Genomic DNA, 20,601 nt, shown 5'->3' on the forward strand with positions numbered 1-20,601 from the left:
AGAGAGTGAACTACAAGACACAGCCAGAAATTACAGAGATATAGATTAAGTTTTGATGTAAAGTAAACTTTCCTTACAATTAGAACTGCCCCATAGTGGAATAGGCGGCCATGATAGGTGGTGGGTTGTTTTTTAGTGGAAGTCTTGAAGGAGAGGGTGGAAGAATATTTGGTAGGAGGTACGATAGAAGGGAATCCTCGTCAGGGCTGGGTTAGACTCATTGGCCTCTGAGGTCTGTTCCAATTCAGTTTTATTTAGCCCAACTCTTATTTTACAGATCAGGAAACTGAGGCCCAGACACAAAAAGTCATCTGCTTAAAATCACACAGCTAATAAACATCAAAACCGGAGCAGGAACCCAGGTGCTGTGAGTATAAATCTTGTACTCTTTCAGAACTCTATTTAAAATCCCTTAATTTATTTTGTTTTTGCTTTAGAAGAAGATTGAACCCCAACTTGGACAGTTTTAATTGCTGAGAGCCTAATTCCTGTGAGGAGTAATACTGCTAGCTAACTGGGAGTACTCTTGTTTGGAAGTCAGGACATTCAGCCCCTTCCCACTTTGTCCAAGTCACTTTTGAGTTATTTTTCAATCATATCTGACTCTCCATGACCCCATATAGGGTTTTCTTTGTAGAAATACTTGAGTGATTTGCCATTTCCTTCTCTAGCTCATTTTATGGATGAAGAAACTGAGGCAGACAGGGTTAAATGACTTGCCCAGGGTCACACAGTTAGTAAGTATCTGATGCCAGATTTGATTCAGGAATCAAACTGTTCCTGAATCCAGACCTGTCATTCTATTTACTGGGCCATCTAGTTGTCCATCCTCTATCTATAACCTAAGAAGATGCCCTCACTTCCCAGTCCTTTCATCAGCTAGGATTGGGGTCAGGACACTTGCATTTGATGCCAATGATTTCACTCAAATGTCACTCACTTCTTAGACAATGACAGGGTCTGACTTCAGTGAAAGAGAGGGGGGGATCCACAGGGGCCAAATTATTTTCTTGAGATAGCTTCGATGCATCTGACTGGATTACTAGAGGATGTGGAATTACTCATTCTGTTTGACAGGCTTCTCTCCTCACCCCCTTGTGGGACAGTCTCATTGAGTAAATACTGAAGGCAGGTGGCCTATCAAGCCTTGGTCTGCCTGGAAGGTTTATATTTTCTTTTGAACTGATGAGGATGTTCTCAAATACTGGAATTTCAAAGGCAGCTTACCAAAATTTCTGGAAATCACTAAAAACTTGGATCTGTTGTATGAGTAGTCTTTATTTTAACACTGTTTGTGAGATTGGGAGGTCTTTCCCAATCCCTTCCTCTGAGATCTGTGGCTGTGGATCACCCATGCCTTCTCCTGGGTCCAAATTGAACAAAAGCCCAAGAGTAAGGCTGTCCTTGATTTCTTTTCCACAAGTGCTGAAACCAACATCCTAAAACTATTGTGCTCATAGATTGTCCGGCACTTTTTATAGTTTCCTTTTCAAAATCCCTGAGTGACTACAAGACTGATTATTTCCCTCTCCTAATAGTACTAGATAGATAGTACGAGATCTCTGGTCCTCTTCACAATCTCCCCCATTACCAACTTTGTCTCTTCTTGGCCACAAAACAAACCACCAAAAAATTCCAATATAAGAACTGGCTTGAATTAAGCAGATATCTTTAAGAAAATAAACAATTCCTCCCAACTAAAATCTAGCTAATTGCAGTATGCTTTTCAGATTTCTGCATTACGTGCAGTATCAACATATGACTGATAAAAGGACTATCTGTCTTCCTACCAGATGACTGTATTTAACATGTTCTAAATTTTATTCTTTGAAGAATATGAATTAGAGAAGGGACATGAACAGCAGTTACTATACATCAGACACGTAAATATCAATGACCTGGATTGGATGGAAGCTCTTGGTCTCTCATCCTAGATCTGTTACTAAATGTACCATGTTGTCCAAGTCATTAGACATTTGGTAAATGCACTATCCAGAACCTGAGAAAGATGCCCTTACTTCCCAGCTCTTTCATCAGTATAGGGGAAAGAGTTTTGGTCCTGGTGTCAGGATTCCTGAATTTGTCTTTATAATAGCATTTGCCAGCTATGTGACCTGAATCTGGGTAACTTTCAACACTTTTCCTCTCCAGGACTCAGTTTCCCTACATGCAAAATTAGGAGGTTGGACTAAATGACATCCAAGGTTTCTTCTACCCCTAGGTCTATGTTCTGATGATCTTAAAGTCATTCAGTCTCTTTAGACTTCAGGTTTTTTTGCATTTGTAAAATTTGCACGATAAAACTAACACTTCCTCTCAGCATTGGAGGGGATGAAAGTTCTGTCATCCTTACAGCAACCAGTACAATATTTCCTACCTTGCTGAGAATCTCCAGTAAATTCCCCAGCAGCAACGGAATATCCTGTAAATAAACAAACAAATACAAAATGAATGAATGGACAAGTCTCAGATGGGAAGACCTACAAATAAATTACTTAGAGAGAAATGTACAGAGTTAAACACTTCCAGGCTCCTCCTCTATTTGGAGAACTCTAGAAACTTTGCAAAAGGGGAAGTCTGAGACTGGAGAAAGAAAAGCATTATTCAGATGAACTTGTATGTGTTCCCCCTATAGAAAGCAGTAAAGCTGGGCTGCTGATTGCTATTAAGAGCACAGCAACAAAACAACTTCTAAGGTCCAAGGTGCTAAGAACAGAGATGCTTCATAGCAGTTACATTTTTAATGGCAGTTGCATCATGATTGTTAATAGGTGCAAGCAACTACTCTCTCAGGGACACTGTGCATAAGTGCTTAGGTTTTCCCCATTTCAGGTAATTAGCAGAGGCTCAGGTTTCCTACTTAGCTTAAAGGTGACTTTTCTCAACTTTTTCTTCACTAGAAAAGCAAAGTGAAAAACTCAGTGATGTATCTGCTAACAAGACACAGCCAGGGTTCTTGATTTCTTAAGAGGTACATGTACCATTAAGACCTGTTGTTTTTATTTTATGTCTTCCATTACAAAAAATTGACAACAAAAGGCTACTCTTATGTGGAACCATATAAGAAACACAATCACAGGATGGTTTTCAGTCATTTTTTGGCCATATCTGACTCTTTGCAACTCCATTTGGGGTTTTCTTGACAAAGATACTAGTTTGCCATTTCCTTCTCCGGTTGATTTTACAGATGAGGAAATTGAGGCAAACAGGTTTAAGTGACTTGCTCAGGGCCACACAGCTAGTAAGTGTCTAAAGCCAGATTTGAACTCAGAAAGATGAGTCTTCCCACCTCCAGGTTTAGCATTCTATTCACTGTGATACCGAGCTGCCCAATCACAGGACAGTACACATGTGAAATATTGGGCCACATTTTTACTTATCTCAATATGGCCTCATATAGCCAATGACAGGATTTTAAAAAACTATAGGAATCTCTCAACTCCAGTTCTAGAGTTTGGATATGCATACACACACACACACACACACACACCCCAATAGATTCAAAGTAATCTTAGGGTTAGGGAAGAGCTCTAAAATGGAGGGGAGGGGGGAAGATCAGGAAAGACCTTGTGTATTTGGCACTTGAGTTGAGGCTTGAAGGAAGAAAGAGATTCCAAGAGGTGAGCAGGGTTAGCATTCCAGACATTAGGGAAAACGTGTACAACAACACAGAGAAAAAGATGGGATGTTACTTACAGTCAATAGTGTCAAATCTTTTAAACTAATGATAACAAAAGAAACCTGAGAGGCCCTCTAGTCCAATCCTCTCATCTGTAAGATGAGACAACAGGTTCAGAGAGATTAAGGGAATTCCTCAAGGTCATACCAATAGTAACATCTGTAGCATTATCTGTAGCAGCAACCATACTAGCATACCCAGGATTGCTGCTAGCACAGGTTCTGAGATCTGCTTTACTAGGAAAGATAGAGGTTTAATGGGTCAACAATCTTTTTTAAATTATATTCACTAGTTCAGGGGAAAAATCAGCAACCTGAACTTCAGTGAAAATACAAACAAAGAAAATAGAGAAAAAACAAGCAGAGAAATAAAGACCAAAAGACAGGGTTTCCAACTGTCTGAGAAATCAGCACAGGTTGGCAGAGCCAAGATGGAGGAGTAAAACCACAAACTTGGCATGGGATCTGGCTCCAACCATTTCCAATACCTGTAAAAAATGACTCTAAACAAATTTTAAAGCTATAGAATCCACAAAGTAACAGAGAGAAACAAATCTCCTGCTGAAAGCAGCCTGGTAGGCCGACAGGAAAGGTCTATTGTAGCATGCTGGAAGCCATGTGCAAACCCCCGAGAGCTGTGGTTCTAGCCCCAGGGCAGCCCAGACCAGCCAGAGAAGACTTCAGGAGAGTGAATCACCAGCAGCTGTGGCAGTTTCCAGGCTTCTTAAGCCATAAATGCCAAAGACAAAGTAAAAGGTCAGTGGGGAACTCTGTTGGAAGGGTGAAAGAAGAGTGTGGTCCGGCCCCTGACCCTGGGAGGAGATGTGGAGGAGGCTTGGTGGCTGCATGGCTGCTTCCAGGTCTCCTGGCCTGCAGATTGTAGGGGGACCAAGAGACCATTCAGAGTGTAATCGCTCTTGCTTTGACCTGGTTGGATCTGGATTATGGTCTTGGGTGGTGATCCTGGGGTGTGAGGTCAGTGTGACAGAACTGGTGGGGGCTGTAGAGATGGTGCCCAACTAATAGCTCCAGCAGCTGCAAAAGCACCAGCAATTTGGTTCAAATCTCTCTCCATTCTGTAAGCAGAATTCTACCATGGCAAAGAGCTCAAAAGTCAAGTAATTGGCAAGATGAGCAAGCAGAGGAAGCACAAATCAACCAGAGAATCCTTTTTTGGGGACAAAAAGGATCAAAGCATGGAACTGGAGGAGGACAACAAAATCAGAACTCCTGCATCAAAAGCTTCCAAGGAAAATATGAATCAGTCACAAGCCATGGAGGAGCTCAAGAAGGATTTTGAAAATCAAGTAAGAGAAGAGGAGGAAAAATTGGGAAGAGAAATGAGAATGATGCAAGAAAATCATGAAAAGTGAGTCAACAGCCTGTTAAAGGAGACCCCAAAAATACCGAAGAAAATAACACCTTAAAAAGTAAACTAATTCAAATGGCAAAAGAGGCCCAAAAAGCCAATGAGAAGAAGAATGCCTTAAAAAGCCAAATTTGCCAGATGGAAAAGGAATTTCAAAAACTCACTGAAGAGAGTAATTCCTTCAAAATTAGACTGGAGCAAATGGAAACTAATGAAATCAAGATACTATAAAACAGAGCCAAACAATGAAAAAATAGAAGGCAATGTGAAATACCTCATTTGAAAAAACACTGACCTGGAAAACAGATCCAGGAGAGATAATTTAAAAATTATTGAACTACCTAAAATCCATGATCAAAAACAAAGCCTAGACACCATCTTTCAAGAAATTATTGAGCAAAGTTGCCCTGATATTCTAGAACCAGAGGGCAAAATAGAAATGTAAAGAATTCACCAATCACCTCTTGAAAAAGATCCCCAAAAGAAAACTCCTAGGAATATTATAGCCAAATTCCAGAGTTCCCAGGTCAAGGAGAAAATACAGCAAGCACTCAGGAAAAAACAATTTGAGTATTGTGGAAACACAATCAGGATAACACAAGAAGTAGCAGCTTCTATATTAAGGGATTGAAGGGCTTGGAATATGATATTCTGGAGGTCAAAGGAGCTAGAACTAAAACCAAGACTCACCTACCCAGCAAAACCAAGTATAATGCTTCAGGGGAAAATATGATCATTCAATGAAATAAAGGATTTTCAAGTATTCTTGATGAAAAAACCAGAGCTGAAGAGAAAATTTGACTTTCAAATACAAGAAGCAAGAGAAACATGAGAAGGTAAACAGGGACAAGAAATCATAAGGAACTTATTAAAGTTGAATGATTTACATTCCTACATGTAAAAACAGTAATTGTAACTCATGAGACTCTTCTCAAAATGAGGATAGTTGAAGGGAGTATATATGTATATATGTATGTATAGGAGGGTGTATGTGTGTATGTATAGGAGGGTGTATGTGTGTATAAATATATATGTGAGTGTGTGCATATGTGTGTATATGTATACATAGATAGAGGGCACAGGATGAGTTGAATATGAAGGGATGATATCTAAAAAATGAAATTAAGAGGTGAGAGAGGAATATACTGGGAGAAGGAAAAAGGGAGACATAGATTATGGTAAATTTTCTCATATAAAAGAGGCAAGAGAAAACTGTTACAACGGAGGGGAAGAGCAGGAAGATGAAAGGGAATGGGTTGACCTTACTCTCACTGAATTTGGCTTAAGGAGGGAATAACATACATACTCAATTGGGTATCTTACCCTACAGGAAAGCAGGGGGGAAGGAGATAAGAGGGGGGATGATAGAAGGGAGGGCATATTGGGAGAAAGGGTAGTTAGAAGCACACACTTTTGAAAAGGGACAGGGTCAAAGGAGAAAATAGAATAAGTCGGGGGTGGGATAGGATGGAGGGAAATAGTTAGTCTATCACAATATAACTACTATGGAAATGTTTTGCATAACTACACATGTATAACCTATGTTGAACTTCTTGTCTTCCCAGAGGGGGTGGGTGAGGAGGAAAGAAGGGAAAGACTCTGGAACTCAACGTTTCAAAAACAAATGTTTAAAAAATTATTTTTTTTACATGCAACTGGGAAATAAAATATACAGGCACTGGGGTATAGAAATCCACCTTGCCCTACCAGAAAGTTGAGGGGGGATGGGGAGGATATAAGAGAGAACAGATTAGGGGAACAGGTATTCAGTAGGCTCACTATTTTGAGGTGTGGTAGGGGAAAGGTGGGGAGAAAACTTTGTAACTCAAAATCTTGTGGAAATAAATATTTAAAACTAAAAATAAATAAATTAATTAAAAAAAAAAGGAAATTAGCACAGATCAACAGAGAGATCCAGCTGTCTGACCAAGGCAATAGATACATAGTTACCAGAGAGAGAAGCACCAGTATCTGGGTTTTTGAAAGCTGGGAACTCCTTAATGGCTACCCAGAGTCTCATGTGGTGACATCAAAAGAACACTCTTGTAATGAATAAGCTTCCAAAGCAAATGCTAACCTCAGAGTATATATACCCTTCTACAGGGTCAGAGAAAATCACAACCCTCTTGATCCACTGCCTAATTACAAAGTAACAAAAGTTGTGGGCCTTCCTGGACAACAACTCTCCCTAATTAAGCTTTCCTTAATGGGTTCCATGTGAGGCTTATTAATGGATGAGAAGATCCTATATCCCATTAACATTACAGCATCAGAGCTGGGATTTAATCTTAGTGCCTCTTAGTGCCTTTGCCATTTACCATGGTGCTGATCTTCCTTTATATCAGAATGTGTGCATGTTACCTAGTGTGGGTGACCCCACTGATTTAGGAATACTTTTTGGAAAAGGTAAGTCAATAGATCTAATAGGAAAAGTCTCTCCCTGACATGACCAAAAAGTCAAAGGATTTCAGTCAGTCATTAGTGAGACTTACATCTCTAGCCAAGAGCAATTTGCAAATACCTCCAAGAGTCAATGAATCTTACCAAGGTAGCTGTCATCATAGGATGCTGGAGCAACTTCAGTTTGTTTTTCTCTAGTTAGTTTCCTTAGAATATCCTTGAACGAGTAATTGGCAATGATGTCAGCAATGCTGGCTGTAATCACCTGGCCTGGGGTAAAATAACTTCATATGTTAAAAGAAAGCAAGGAGGCACCATGTTTCCTATAAATGAGTCCAAGAAAAAGCCATTCAGTCTGTGGAAATACTTGGTCCTCTACATGCATTGAGGGAACTATTGATGAACTCTGGGGTCACAGCCACAACAACAGAATACACATGGCAGGAATCCTGATTAGAATAAATTACAAGAGAGTAAATCAGTATATTTTGGATTATTCTAATTCTGAATCTGCTAAGTCAACTTGAGCTACCTTGGGCCACCAGGTATAATATGTACCATTATATTTGGAAACATCTTAGACATTCAACAATTCTCCATTAGGACTTTTTTTAATACCCATTTCAATACAACTACTATATTACTATTCATTTGCCTTTACAGAGCCTTCTACTTTCCTTTAAGCTATATAAGAGTCCTACGTGACAGCACAACTATTACGAACAACTTCCCCTCCTATTTTTGTAAAGAATGCTGGGCCCACAGACAAGAATAACATTTATTCAAATATAGTCTTAGATACTAACTAGTTTTGCGACCCTGGAAAAGTCATTTAACCTCATTCTACCTTGGTTTCTTCAACTTTAAAATGTAGACAAAAATAGCATCTACCTCTTAGGGTTATTATGAGGATAAAATGAGATCATATTTGTAAAGCACTTTGCAAACCTAAAGCTCTATAGAAATGGTAGCTATTAACTGAGGAGGAAACTGATGCTCAGTGACTTGACTTCCTTAAGATTACAAAGCTAGTAAAGTCAACACCAATCAATTTATCAATAAGCATTTGTGCTGGCTACTGAGGATACAAAGAGAAAGGAAAGGAAGAAAGGAAGAAAGGAAGAAAGGAAGAAAGAAAGAAAGAAAGAAAGAAAGAAAGAAAGAAAGAAAGAAAGAAAGAAAGAAAGAAAGAAAGAAAGAAAGAAAGAAAGAAAGAAAATGAAGAAAGAAAGGAAGGAAGAAAGAAAAAAGAAAGAAAGGAAGGAAGGAAGGAAGGAAAGAAAGAAAGAAATAAAGGAAGAGAAAGAAGGAAAGAAAGAAGGGAGGGAGGAAAGAAAGAAGGGAGAGAGGGAGGGAGGAAAGGAAGTAAGGAATGAAAGAAGTAATGAAGGAATCAAGGAAGGGAGAGAAGAAGGGAAAAGGGAGGAAGGAAGGGAGGAAGAAAAAAGGAAGGAATGCAGGAAGGAAGGGAAAAAGGAAAAAGGGAGTAAGTAAGGAAGAATGAAGGGAAGAAAGAATGAGAGAGAGACAGAGACAGAGAGAGACAGAGACAGAGAGACAGAGAGAGAGAGAGAGAGAGAGAGAGAGGCAGAGTCCCTGCTATTGAGAAGCTTCTATTCCATGGTGGTACCCACTGAACTTAACCATGCTCTTCTGACTGAGTTGAAACCCTGCTGTTTGATCACACTGAGGTTAGGATGAGCATCTAAAGGAAGAATGTGATCTGGTAATTTCCTGTCTTTCAGAGGGAAGATATTAAATCTGTCAATTTGGGGATATGGTCTCTAAAGGCCAACATGTAATAATTAATTTAAGAGCCCAATTTCTCCTCCAGTGAATTAACACATGGTTCCCACACTACTTAGGATTGGAGCAAGTAAAAGAAGGAAACAGGGCCATAAACCTGATTCGATAGTTATGATTTAAAGGACTGTTCTGAGTCAGACAATGGTGAATTACTCATGGCTTGTCCAGGAAGAACAATGCTATAGAATTTGCCAAGTTTCCCAGACCTTGGTGAGGGGTGAGAGGGGGGAAGCTTGCTTTTAGATATTCCTAATAATTCTCACATTAAACTGGGATGCAGTCATGAAACCAACTCAAAACTGTAAATTTTCTCAGGAAAACAAATGCTTTCATTGAGGTGGAGAGAACTAATGGTATAGAAACTCTCTCCTCAGATACAGATTGACCACTGTCTGCACAATATAGTCTGAAAGAGTTTTTAGGAGCCCTGAGAGTTCTCAACCGCTCCTCCCATGCCTGGGTCATGTAGTTAGTAGAGACAGGACACGAACCCCCATCTTCAGAGGTCTAGTCCTCCAGATGAGAGGCCATGCTACCTTGATTGCTCTCATAGAGGCAATATTTCCTTAAAGCACATCTATGAGCTCTACGTCTGCTTAGTGAAAATAATGGCAATGTGGAGTTGATTGAGGGAAAACAATGACTGGGAAAAGAGCTCAGAACATAATTCTTTTTCTTTAGCTTTCTAATCCTTTTGCTGCCTCAGATATTTTGATTTTTTATAAAAATAAAGGAATTAATTAGAAAACACAAGATATCAATTTATTTGGTTTTAGTAATCCTATGGGATGATCATAAGAGATGGTTTATTTAATTGTAACATGATTTCAAAATATCATTTGCATGTCAAGTACAGACTCTATAAATGCAGATAAAAAACTAAATGTAATTGAAGTCCAACTTCTGATATCATTTGGACCCCATAATTATGCTTTATTAGTATCCACCAAATGTGGGTTTCCTCCATGCCAACAAAACCTACCTTGCCAGTAAAAACTGCCAGGTCCTCCAACTATAAGGTCTCCATTCTATAAAGAAGAAACAAATAGCAATGACATTACTATTTTAAAATTATTAATGCATAATAAATTATTAAAAATATAAAAGTCTTTCTCAGTACAGTGTCTGGCACATAGCTACTTAATAAACACTTAACTGACTATATGTGTGTCTGTGTATGTGTGAAAATTTATCATCAAAATGAACTTCTCTGCCAACCATATTAACATGAAGTTAAGAGTAATAGCTGATATGCATTTTGTGCTTTAAAGTTTTCAAGGTATTTTCTGGACTTTCACTTGAATCCTATAGCAACCGTATGGTGTAGATGGTATGGACTGTATTATCGCCATTTTATAAATAAGAAAAATGAAGTTTGAAAAGGTAAATGAATTGCCCGTGGTCATGCAGTTAGTAAATTTCAAGGGCAGGATTCAAACCCAGGTTTCTCTTGGCCCCAGTACAGATATATAGGTTAATTTTCATTCTTTTCTTTGGCTCTGATTTACTCATAAGAAAGATTCATATCACAGATTTAAATGTAAATTATCATTAAGAATATGGCTAGGGGTGGCTAGGTGGTGCAGTGAGTAAGAGCGCCGGCCCCGGGGTTGGGAGGACCCAGGATCGGTTCCAGCCTCAGATACTTAACACCCACTGTGTTAAACTGGCTGTATAACCTTGCACAAGTTACTTAACCCCAACTGCTTTAAAAAAAAAAAAGAACATGGCTAAGTTTTATATATTAAAGCAATTTGAATTAATTAGGCAAATGGGATTATTCCTTAGGAATGAGTGAATTCTGCTTCCTGGGATTGTGTCACAAAAACAAACCACTAAAGTCTTTGTAACACCTTAACTCTATATAATAATACACATGATCATTTGAATCTCAAAAACGAGGCTCAAATGAATCTCAGGCTTGTGTGGTGAGAATGAATGTGGCTATACAGCAAACTCCTACTTTTTCTTTTCTTTTTATTTTCTCTTTTTTTTTTTTTGGCTTTTTGGAGGGCAGTTGGGGTTAAGTGACATGCCCAAGGTCACACGGCTAGTTTTTGTGTTAAGTGTCTGAGGCCAAATTTGAACTCAGGTCCTCCTGACTCCAGGGCAGGTGCTCTATTCACTGCACCACCTAGCCACCCCTCTCTTCTTTTCTTGATATCTGCAATCACTACACCAGGAAGCTCTGGCTTTCCAGAGTGACAACCCTCCTTAGGCCTTCAGTCCTGCCTGACTCCAATCACAATCACCCCCAAATTCAATGGGAAAAGATCTATAAGAAAACAGTCCGTATACTGCTCAAATTCTTGCTATTATCTGGATGCTACCTCCCCGCCCCCATTCCAACTGTATCCAACTTTGATCCAACACTTATCAAAGAGGTCATGGATTTTGGTACTCATACATAATACCTTTAATATTTATTAGAGGCAGCACATAAAGGTTTCAGAGACAAAGATGGTAATCTTTTCAAAATTCTGATTTATGAATTAGTATAAATGTACAATGATTTTTTCTATTAGAAGCATAAATGGCATCTGAACAAGCTAGCAGGAGAGGTAACTGAGATGGGGAGAGTTTCCAAAACAAACAGATAAATTAAGTGTTGCCTGAAAGCTACAAGTGAAGCAAATCTCACCTTGTAAAAATCCAAACTAAAGCCTGCTTGACAGTAACCTTGGCCTTCGGGGTCAGCATTGCCTGCAAAGATCAAACAGGGAACTGTTAGAATATGGGGCCCCCAAAGCATAGCTTCTTTCTGCCCATGTTAGGCTGTCCCTGTTGCTTTTTACAGAGACTACAAGCAATGCAATAAATATGCTTGACTTTGTTGTTTTCTTTTCATTCACTATTAATAGTCTCTTGGCACTTTCAAATGGACTTGTTTGTCTAAATATCAGCGGGCTGCTATGGGTAATCGCACACATCAGCTAGGCAAGTCACTATCTCTGGCTTCAGCCTGAGGATTTAGGCACGTTGGGAAGTTACATTTCAAGTCATAAGGCTCACACTATACTGTAACACATTTTATGTACTCAAACCAAATTCACTATGTAGGGAATAGATCGGCACTTTTAGAAGATGATTTAACTAATGAATTATAGCACAACACAATAAACATTTATTCAGAGGCACTGTGCTTAAGTGCTGGGGATACTAAAAGACGTAAAAGACAGTCCCTGCCCTCAAGGAGTTTACAATCCAATGGGGGAAAACAACACCTAAGCCAATATATACAAAGCCAGCTATATACAAGATAAAATTGGAAATAATTAAAAGAGAAAAAACACTGGAAATAAGAGGAATTGGGGAAGGCTTTCTGTAAAAGGTGGCATTTGAGCTGGGACTTAAAGGAAGCCAGGGAGGTCAGGAGTCAAAGAGGAGGAGGGACAGCATTCCAGACATGGGAGACAGCCGGAGAGAATGCTGGGAGTTGAAAGATGGAGAGGTTTGTTTGTGGAATGGTCAGAAGTGCCACTGGATTAAGGAGTGTATGTTGGTGAGTAAGGTGTAAGAACACTGGAAAGTAGGAGAGGGTTAGTTTAGGAAGGGCTTTGAATGCCAAACAGCATTTTGTATTTGTTCCTAGGGGCATTACAAAGCCATTGGAGTTTGCTGAGCAGGGAGGTGACAAGATCAGACCTGAGTTTTAGGAAAATTTCTTTAATGGCTGAGTGTATGATGGATTGGAGCGGGGAGAGGCTTGAGGCAGGCCAACTCACCAATAGCTCTTGCAATAGTCCAGGTGTGAGGTGTTGGGGCCCTGCATATCAAGGGGCATATTCAGGAGATACTGAAAAGGTGAAATCAGTGGGCCTTGGCAGCAGCTTGCATTATAGGGGTGAATTACCAACGAGGCCAACTTGTAGGATCATAGGTCAAGAGCTGGAAGGGACCCCAGGGGCCATGTGGTCCAATACTTCATTTTTAAAATGAGAAGACTTAGTTGGGATAAGTGACTTGGCTGCTAAGGCAAAGCCTGGGGTAATATTTGAACTCTAAAGTCCTCTGTCTCCTGAAGCAGTGCCCACTAGGGCTTTCCCTGCAGCAGGAAACCTCACACATGGAACCCAAAGTCAGCCTTTTTGCAAGGCTACAGAGGATGTGGAATCAGAGCCCCTCCTCCCAAATTCTAACCACTCATAAATTGTAACTTGAAAGAGTCACCACAGCTTCCTAAGGTGTCTAAATTGTAACCAGAAAGTAGCTTCAGCACTGGTAAAAACAGAATTCTTTAAAGAGTGTGTGGCAAATATGTGAATAATTATTCTTTTTTTTTGTCAGGATAGAAATGAAAATGAGAGGGCCAGGAAGGAAGCACACATCATCATCACATCATCAGGGAAAAAATTTATAGGTTGGGCATGTAGGGCCATTCCCAGACTTTCCAACTGGGCTTGGCCTCCCCATCCTTTCTGAAGACGGACTCTGCTGGTGCTCCAGAACTACTTCTGACATTAATTCATCTCCCATTCTTTCCAGATGTTCCTCTGATTTCTTTCCATAATTTCCTATCTTGTGGACTATATTTACCACTTTTCATCTTTCCCCTAGATTGACTTTTATGGCATATGTGTGGGAAGCACAGAAAATGGGCAGCCTCTGACTTCTGGGTGCCATTTTTCTGGAAGTTCATGACTCTGTGTGTGTGTGTGTGTGTGTCTCCAGGAGAGCATTTGTTTGTGAATGTATGTGAGTGTGATTATGAGTCTGTGTGAGTGTGACTATATGTATGAGTGGGAATATGTGAGTGTGTGAGTATGTATGAGTGTGAGTATGAATGTGTGTGAGATTATGTATATATATATATATATATATATAAACTGCACTTCAAATAGTATATAAAGGAAAAGTTCCATGGGGAAAAAAAAGTTTTCTCTGGACATTGGATAATAAATATAAATCCTCTCCATTGCAAAAAAGATTAGTTATTATTTACTTTTTGCAGGGTGCCCTAAAAAACCAATGCAACAAAGTTTTCATAGCTTAAAACTGCACTTTGTCTTTTGGGACACCCTATATTGTGGGGCAGTTAGGTGATAAAGTGTATAGAGTTCCAGACCTAGAGTCATGAAGACCCCTCATCTTGAGATCAAATCCAGCCTCAGATACTTAGTAGCCATGTGACCCTGGGCAAGTCACTTAACCCTGTTTGTCTCCATTTTTTCATCTGTAAAATGAGCTGGAGAAGGAAATGGTCAATTACTTTAGTATCTTTGCCAAGAAAATGCCAAATGGGGTCAGGGAGAGTTGGATACAACTGAAAAATGACTCAACAACAACAAAGACATTGAATGGGGTCCATAAAAGGAAATACCCCTTCTCCCAAAACACCCAGTGTATTCTGCAGCTCTGTATGAGGATCACATATTTAGAGGCCAGAAGTGACTGTAGAGGCTATCCAGATGATGGATATACAGATGGGGAAACTGAGGCCCAGAAAGGGTGTTAAGTGATTTGCTCAAAGTCATACAAATCATAAGTGACAGGGTTGGGATTAGAACTCAAGTCCTTGAACTCCCAATTCAGAGTACTTTCCACTCTACCATTCTATATCCCAGGCTATAAGCAGCATCCTGATACCCAAGCAAAACAGGAAGCAAAGAGTATGTGAGCCATTTTATTCCTCCATCATGACTGTCGTTAACAAGCTCCATGTGAAAGAGAAAGTGAACTCCATATTGAACAATGTGGTGATGACGTTATTGAAGACTGTCTTGCAGAAGTTAACAAGTCCAGCTTCTCTGACTTCTGTTTGAAAAATGTCATGGAAGATATTTCAGCTCCATGACCAGATGACCATGAAATGTGGCTATTTCATGTTAGTGGCCTGGGAATACATTAGGAACCAAAAGGAATTTTTTTCTGGGCATTTATAAGACAATAGAACTACCAATAACTGAAGAGAAGCCCTAGAGGTACAGAAATGGATGGTTATACTCCATGGTTTAAATCATCCTTCTATGAGTTCATGAGTTCATCAACATTTTACTTTTTAAAAATTCAGCTCTTGGGAATCAGCTTCTGGCAAAGCCCAAGACAGTGGAATACAGGCAGAGACTAAGTTGAACTCTCAACATTCCTTTCCAGACAACTTTAAAAGAATCTCTTGGGGCAGCTAGGTGGCACAGTGAATAGAGCACCGGCCCTGGAATCAGGAGGACCTGAGTTCAAATTTGGCCTCAGACACTTGAGATACTTACTACCTTGGACAAGTCACTTAACCCCACTTGCCTTGCCTTCCCCCTTTCAAAAAGAACCCAACAAACAAAAACATAAAAAAAGAATCTCTCCAAATGTTGAAGGGACAGAGCCCCCCCAAAATGTTTAGAGACAGACATTTTCCAGGGGCAGCTAGGTGGCTCAGTGAATGGAGCAGACACTTGACACAATTACTAGCCATGTGACTTTGGGCAAGTCACTTATCCCCAACTGCCCTCCAAAAACCAAAAACAAACAAAGAAAAAAGAGAGAGACATTTTCCAAGCCTAAGACAACTTAGGAGGTCTGCAGGAGAGGGCTATAGCACTGGGCAATGGGGGGTGGGTGGCCCAGAGCATGGCAGGAGCACCAGTGGTAGACCTTGGAAGTGGCCACAAAAGCAGAAGCAGCTTTGAAAGCAATCAGTCCAGAAATTGTAAGGGAGTCAGACAACTGGTCACAAAAGATTACAGGGGACTTTTTGCTGGCACTGAGTGCAGCTGGTGTTAATTATCAGCCCTATTGCCCTCACAGTTCTGACACAAAGTTACTAAGTGGAGAGGAGCACCAGTAAAGGAGCAGGGGCCCTTTCTGGGTAAAGACCAGAGTTCAGACCAGGAGAGTAGTGACCACACCTATTTCAAGCTAATGCCACTTTGGAAACACCAAAAACTTGCAGAGCTCCAAGAACTAACTCTGACAACAATAACATGAAAAAGCCTGCAGCTTGGCATAGTTCCTCTCCACTCCCACCCCCAGAAGAGCAGAGCCAACTTTAATATAAAGTTCAAAGTGAAGGAATAGGCTGAAAAATGAGCAAACAACAATGACAACAACAAAGAACTTGGTAATAAAAAGCTATTGTGGTGGCAGGGAAGACCAAGACATAAACTTAGAAGACAGCAATGTGAAAATAGCTATAGGCAAAGCCTCAAAGAAAAATGCTAATTGGACCCAAGCCCAACAAAAATTCTTGGAATAATTAAAGAAAGATATAATAGTGGTAGATGAAAAATTGGGAAAAGAAATGAGAGTGATGCAAGAAATTATGAAAAGATAATTAACAGCTTGGTAATAGAGGCACAAAAAATCCACTGAAGAAAAGAACTTAAAATATGCAGTACCGTGTTTCCCCGATAATAAGACACTGTCTTATTAATTTTTTTGGAAAGAAAAACACCAGAGGGCTTATTTTCAGGGGAGGGCTTATGTTGTCCTGCCTCAGCTCTCCTCCGCGGCACTGCTCTCAATGGCGCCAGCAAGCAAATCACTGGGGAAGAACAGGATGACGTGCTCACTGCTGCCGCTCTGATTGGATGCAGCTCGGAGCGCGGTGTGCGTTTCACCCGGGGGGGGGGGGAACGGTGCATACAGAGGGTACCGTAATGTAGCGTGTAGCGCAGGGGATCACCTTCACTACAGTAGCAATCTCAATAGGGCTTATTTTCGGGGAGGGCTTATTTTTAGAGGAATCTTACACAGTGAGGGGAGGGCTTATTTTCGGGATAGGTCTTATTATCGGGGAAACACGGTAGGTCAAATAGAAAAGAAGACAAAAAAGTGCACGGAAAAATATAATTCCTTAAAAATTAGAATTGGGCTAGTAGAAACTAATGGCTCCATGAAACTTAAAGAAACAATAAAACAAAGTCAAAAGAATGAAAAAATAGAAGAAAACATGAAATGTCTCATTGGAAAAAAAAAACAGAGCTAAGAAACAGATTGAGGCAGGATCATTTGAAATTATTGGATTACCTAAAAGTTATGATCAAAATCATAATGCACCATATTTCAAGAAATTATCAAAGAAAACTGCCCTGATATCTTAGATCCTGAGGGTAAAATAGAAATGGAAAGAATCTACCAATAACCTCCCAAAAGAGATCCCAAAGTGAAAATTCCAGGGAATATTATACATTAGAGAGCTCCCAGGTCAAGGAGAGTATATTGCAAGCAGCCAGAAAGAAACAATTAAAATATAATAGAACCACAGTCAGGATCACACAAGGTTTAGCAGCTTCCACATTAAAGGAGAAGAAGACCTGGAATATGGAATATGATGTTCTGGAAGGCAAAAGGAGCTAGGATTACAAGTAATAATAGTCTGCCCAGTAAAATTGAGAATAATCATTGGGGGAAGGGGGTGCAAGGAGAGAGATAGATGTTTAATGAGAGTACTTTTGAGCATTCCTGGTGAAAAGACCAAACCTGAGCAGAAAATTTGACATTCAAACATAAGACTCAAAAGAGGCATACAAAGGTAAACATGGAAGAGCAATCATAAGGCACTCAATAAAATTAAACTATTTACATTCCTATATGGGATATGATACATATAACTCCTAAGAGTTATTATTATTTATTATCGTTAGGGCAGTTAGAAGGAGACTACATAGAAGGAGGGTATGAGTGTGACTCAATAATGTTAGGGTGATCTAAAAAATTAAGATTGAAAAAGAGGGGTGCACTGGGAAAAAAGGGAAGAGAGAGGTAGAATGGGAGAGATTTTCTTTAAAAAATTTTCTTACACTCAAGGAGGATCATTTGTAGTGGAGGGATAAATTGGGGGGGGGTGGCAGGCAATGCTTAAACCTCACTCTCATCAGAATTTGTTTAAAGAGGGAATGGTATATGTAAATATTCATTTGGGTAAAGAAATTTATCTTACCCAGTATGGAAATAGGAGGGGAGAGGATAAGAAACATGGGGATGGGGTGGGAGAGATGATAAAAGGGACAGATTAAGGGAGGCAATGGTTAGAAGCAAAATAGACTTGAGAAGGGACAGGATAAAAAGAAAAAGAAAAACATAGAAGAAGAAAACAGAAGAAAAATAGGATGGAGGGAAATTCACAGTAATCATAACTGTGAATGTGGATAGGATGAGCTAACCCAGAAAGCAGAAGTGGATAGCAAAATGGATTAGAAACCAGAATCCTACAATATATTGTTTCCAAGAAACACACTTAAAACGGAAAGACATACAGGATCAATTATACTTCAGCTGAAATAAAAAAGGCAGGGGTAACAAGCATAATCTCAGACAAAGCAAAAGCAAACTAGACCTAATTAAAAGAGATGATCAGGGAAACTACATTTTACTAAAAGTACCATAGACAATGAAGTGATATCAAAAACTTTTAAGGGGAAATTTCTTTGATAAAGGCTTTATTTCTCCAAAATATAAGGAATGGAGTCAAATTTATAAAAATAAGATCCATTTCCCAATTGATAAATGGTCTTATCAGGCAGTTTTGGGGAGAAGAAATCAAAGCTATCAATAGTCATATGATCACTGTTCACTAGAGAAATGCAAATTAAAACAACCCTGAGGTACCACCTTACACCTATCAGAAATTACAAATGCTGGAAGATATTCTAATAGACTGTTGGTGGAGTTGTGAACTGGTCCAACCATTCTATAGAAAAACTATGGCCAAGGGCTATAAAACTATGTACATCCTTTGATTCACCAACACCACTATTAAGTCTATACTCCCGAAGATCAAAGAGAAAAGAAAAGGACCATATGGACTATGCTACAAAACCATAGCAGCTCAATTCTTTGGTAGCAAAGAATTAGAAATTGAGCAGATGTTTATCAATTGGAAAATGGCTGAATAAGCTGTGGCATATGATTGTGTTGGAGTATTATTATGATATAAAAACAAAGAGGGTGTGGTTTCAGAAAAAAAAATGGCAAGACTCATAAACTGCTGCAAGATGAAGTGGGAAAACCCAGGAGATCATTGTGTACAATAATATCAATGTTTTAATACTGATCAACTGAGAAAGACTGGGCTGCTCTGAACAACACAATGATCCAAGATAATTCCAAAGGATTCATGATGAAACAATGCTATTCATTTCCAGACAAAGAGCTGATGAACTCTGAGTGCAAAATGAAGTATGATTTTCTCCCTTTATTTTTATTTTTGGCATTTTATTTGTGATATGCTATGGAAATGTGTTTTGCATGATTTCAAATGTATAAAGAATTAAGATTTTGGTTGCCTTCTCAGTGGGTGGGGGGGTGGGAGGGAAAAAGAGAATTTGGAGCTCAAAATTAAAAAGAAATAATGCTAGTATAAATAATATTTTTAAAAGAATAAATTATAATAATAAATTATTATAATTTAATAAAATATTATAAAGCCCCCAATATAATTATAATGGCTTGACATCATTTATAATCTCTTATGGTCTCTCAATATTTGGTTTTCTCCCTGGTACTGTAAAAGTGATTTCCTTAAATGTAGATCTGACCATGAATATCATTTCTCTATGTGATATACTCAAGTGTCTATTGTCTCTAGGACAAATTATACATTTTCTTGTTTCCTTTTTAAGGTCCTATACAAATCTGGCCCCAATCCATCTTTTCAGCCTCACTAGATATTGGTCCCCTTCCTGTATTTTGTGTCAGCCAAACTGACTTCTCTGAGCCTCACACAGAAGGAACTTTCCATCTTTCATCTCCATGCTTTGTACTGGCCATCTGCCATGTCTGGAATGCATGCCTTCCTCCCTTCTATCTCAGAGAACTCCTCTTTCCCTTGAAAACACAACTTGAACATGATCTTCTACGTGGAGCCTTTACTAATCCCTTCAAATGCTACTGTCCTTCCCAAACTACCTTATAATAAACTACTTTGAGAATTAACTATTCTTTATATATTAATTCATGTTTCCTACTCTAGAATGTAAATTCACTTAGGATAGACAGATGCTGTTTTACTGTTTGTATTTATATCTCAAGTACCTAGCACCGTGTCTGACTGCAAACACTTAACCAATGCTTCCTGAGTAATTGTTCTTACTCTCAATCCTTTTAACTGTCAAAATAGATGCCACAAAGTTTATACTGTAGAATGCATACACTTTAACATATACAGTAACCTTCACTCAGGGTACCATAAGAATTCAGCATGCAGAGATGTGCAGCCATGTACCCAGAGAAATCTATGCTTCTTTTTCTGTGCCTTTGGAGATCTGATAGGTCACTTAAGCATACCAGACCAAGGCTGACTTGTTCTTAGGCCTCTGGTTGAGGTTGCTTGTTGTCAATAGATGCAGCCTAAAGCTAGAGGGGCAGCTAGGTGCTTCAGTGGATAGAGTACCAGGCCTGGAATCAGGAAAACCTGA

General features: G+C 39.3%; 1 protein-coding gene across 4 annotated transcripts in view; it reads right to left on the reverse strand.

Annotated features, from left to right (window-relative positions):
* Positions 1 to 20,601, reverse strand: part of ITGA8 (integrin subunit alpha 8) — a 238,191-nt gene that overhangs the window by 181,296 nt on the left and 36,294 nt on the right. For all 4 annotated transcript variants that reach the window (XM_069086246.1, XM_069086244.1, XM_069086245.1 and 1 more), the window contains exons 5-8: positions 11,895 to 11,956; positions 10,236 to 10,281; positions 7,592 to 7,717; positions 2,378 to 2,422 (exon numbers count right to left, since the gene is read on the reverse strand). In XM_069086246.1, the coding sequence (XP_068942347.1) occupies positions 2,378 to 2,422; positions 7,592 to 7,717; positions 10,236 to 10,281; positions 11,895 to 11,956 (279 nt within the window). The remainder of the gene's footprint in view (positions 1 to 2,377; positions 2,423 to 7,591; positions 7,718 to 10,235; positions 10,282 to 11,894; positions 11,957 to 20,601) is intronic.

Source organism: Petaurus breviceps, unplaced genomic scaffold, assembly GCF_028583685.1.
Source record: "Petaurus breviceps papuanus isolate PSGF00001 unplaced genomic scaffold, PetGlider_PUasm1.0 178, whole genome shotgun sequence".
NCBI lineage: Eukaryota > Metazoa > Chordata > Mammalia > Diprotodontia > Petauridae > Petaurus > Petaurus breviceps.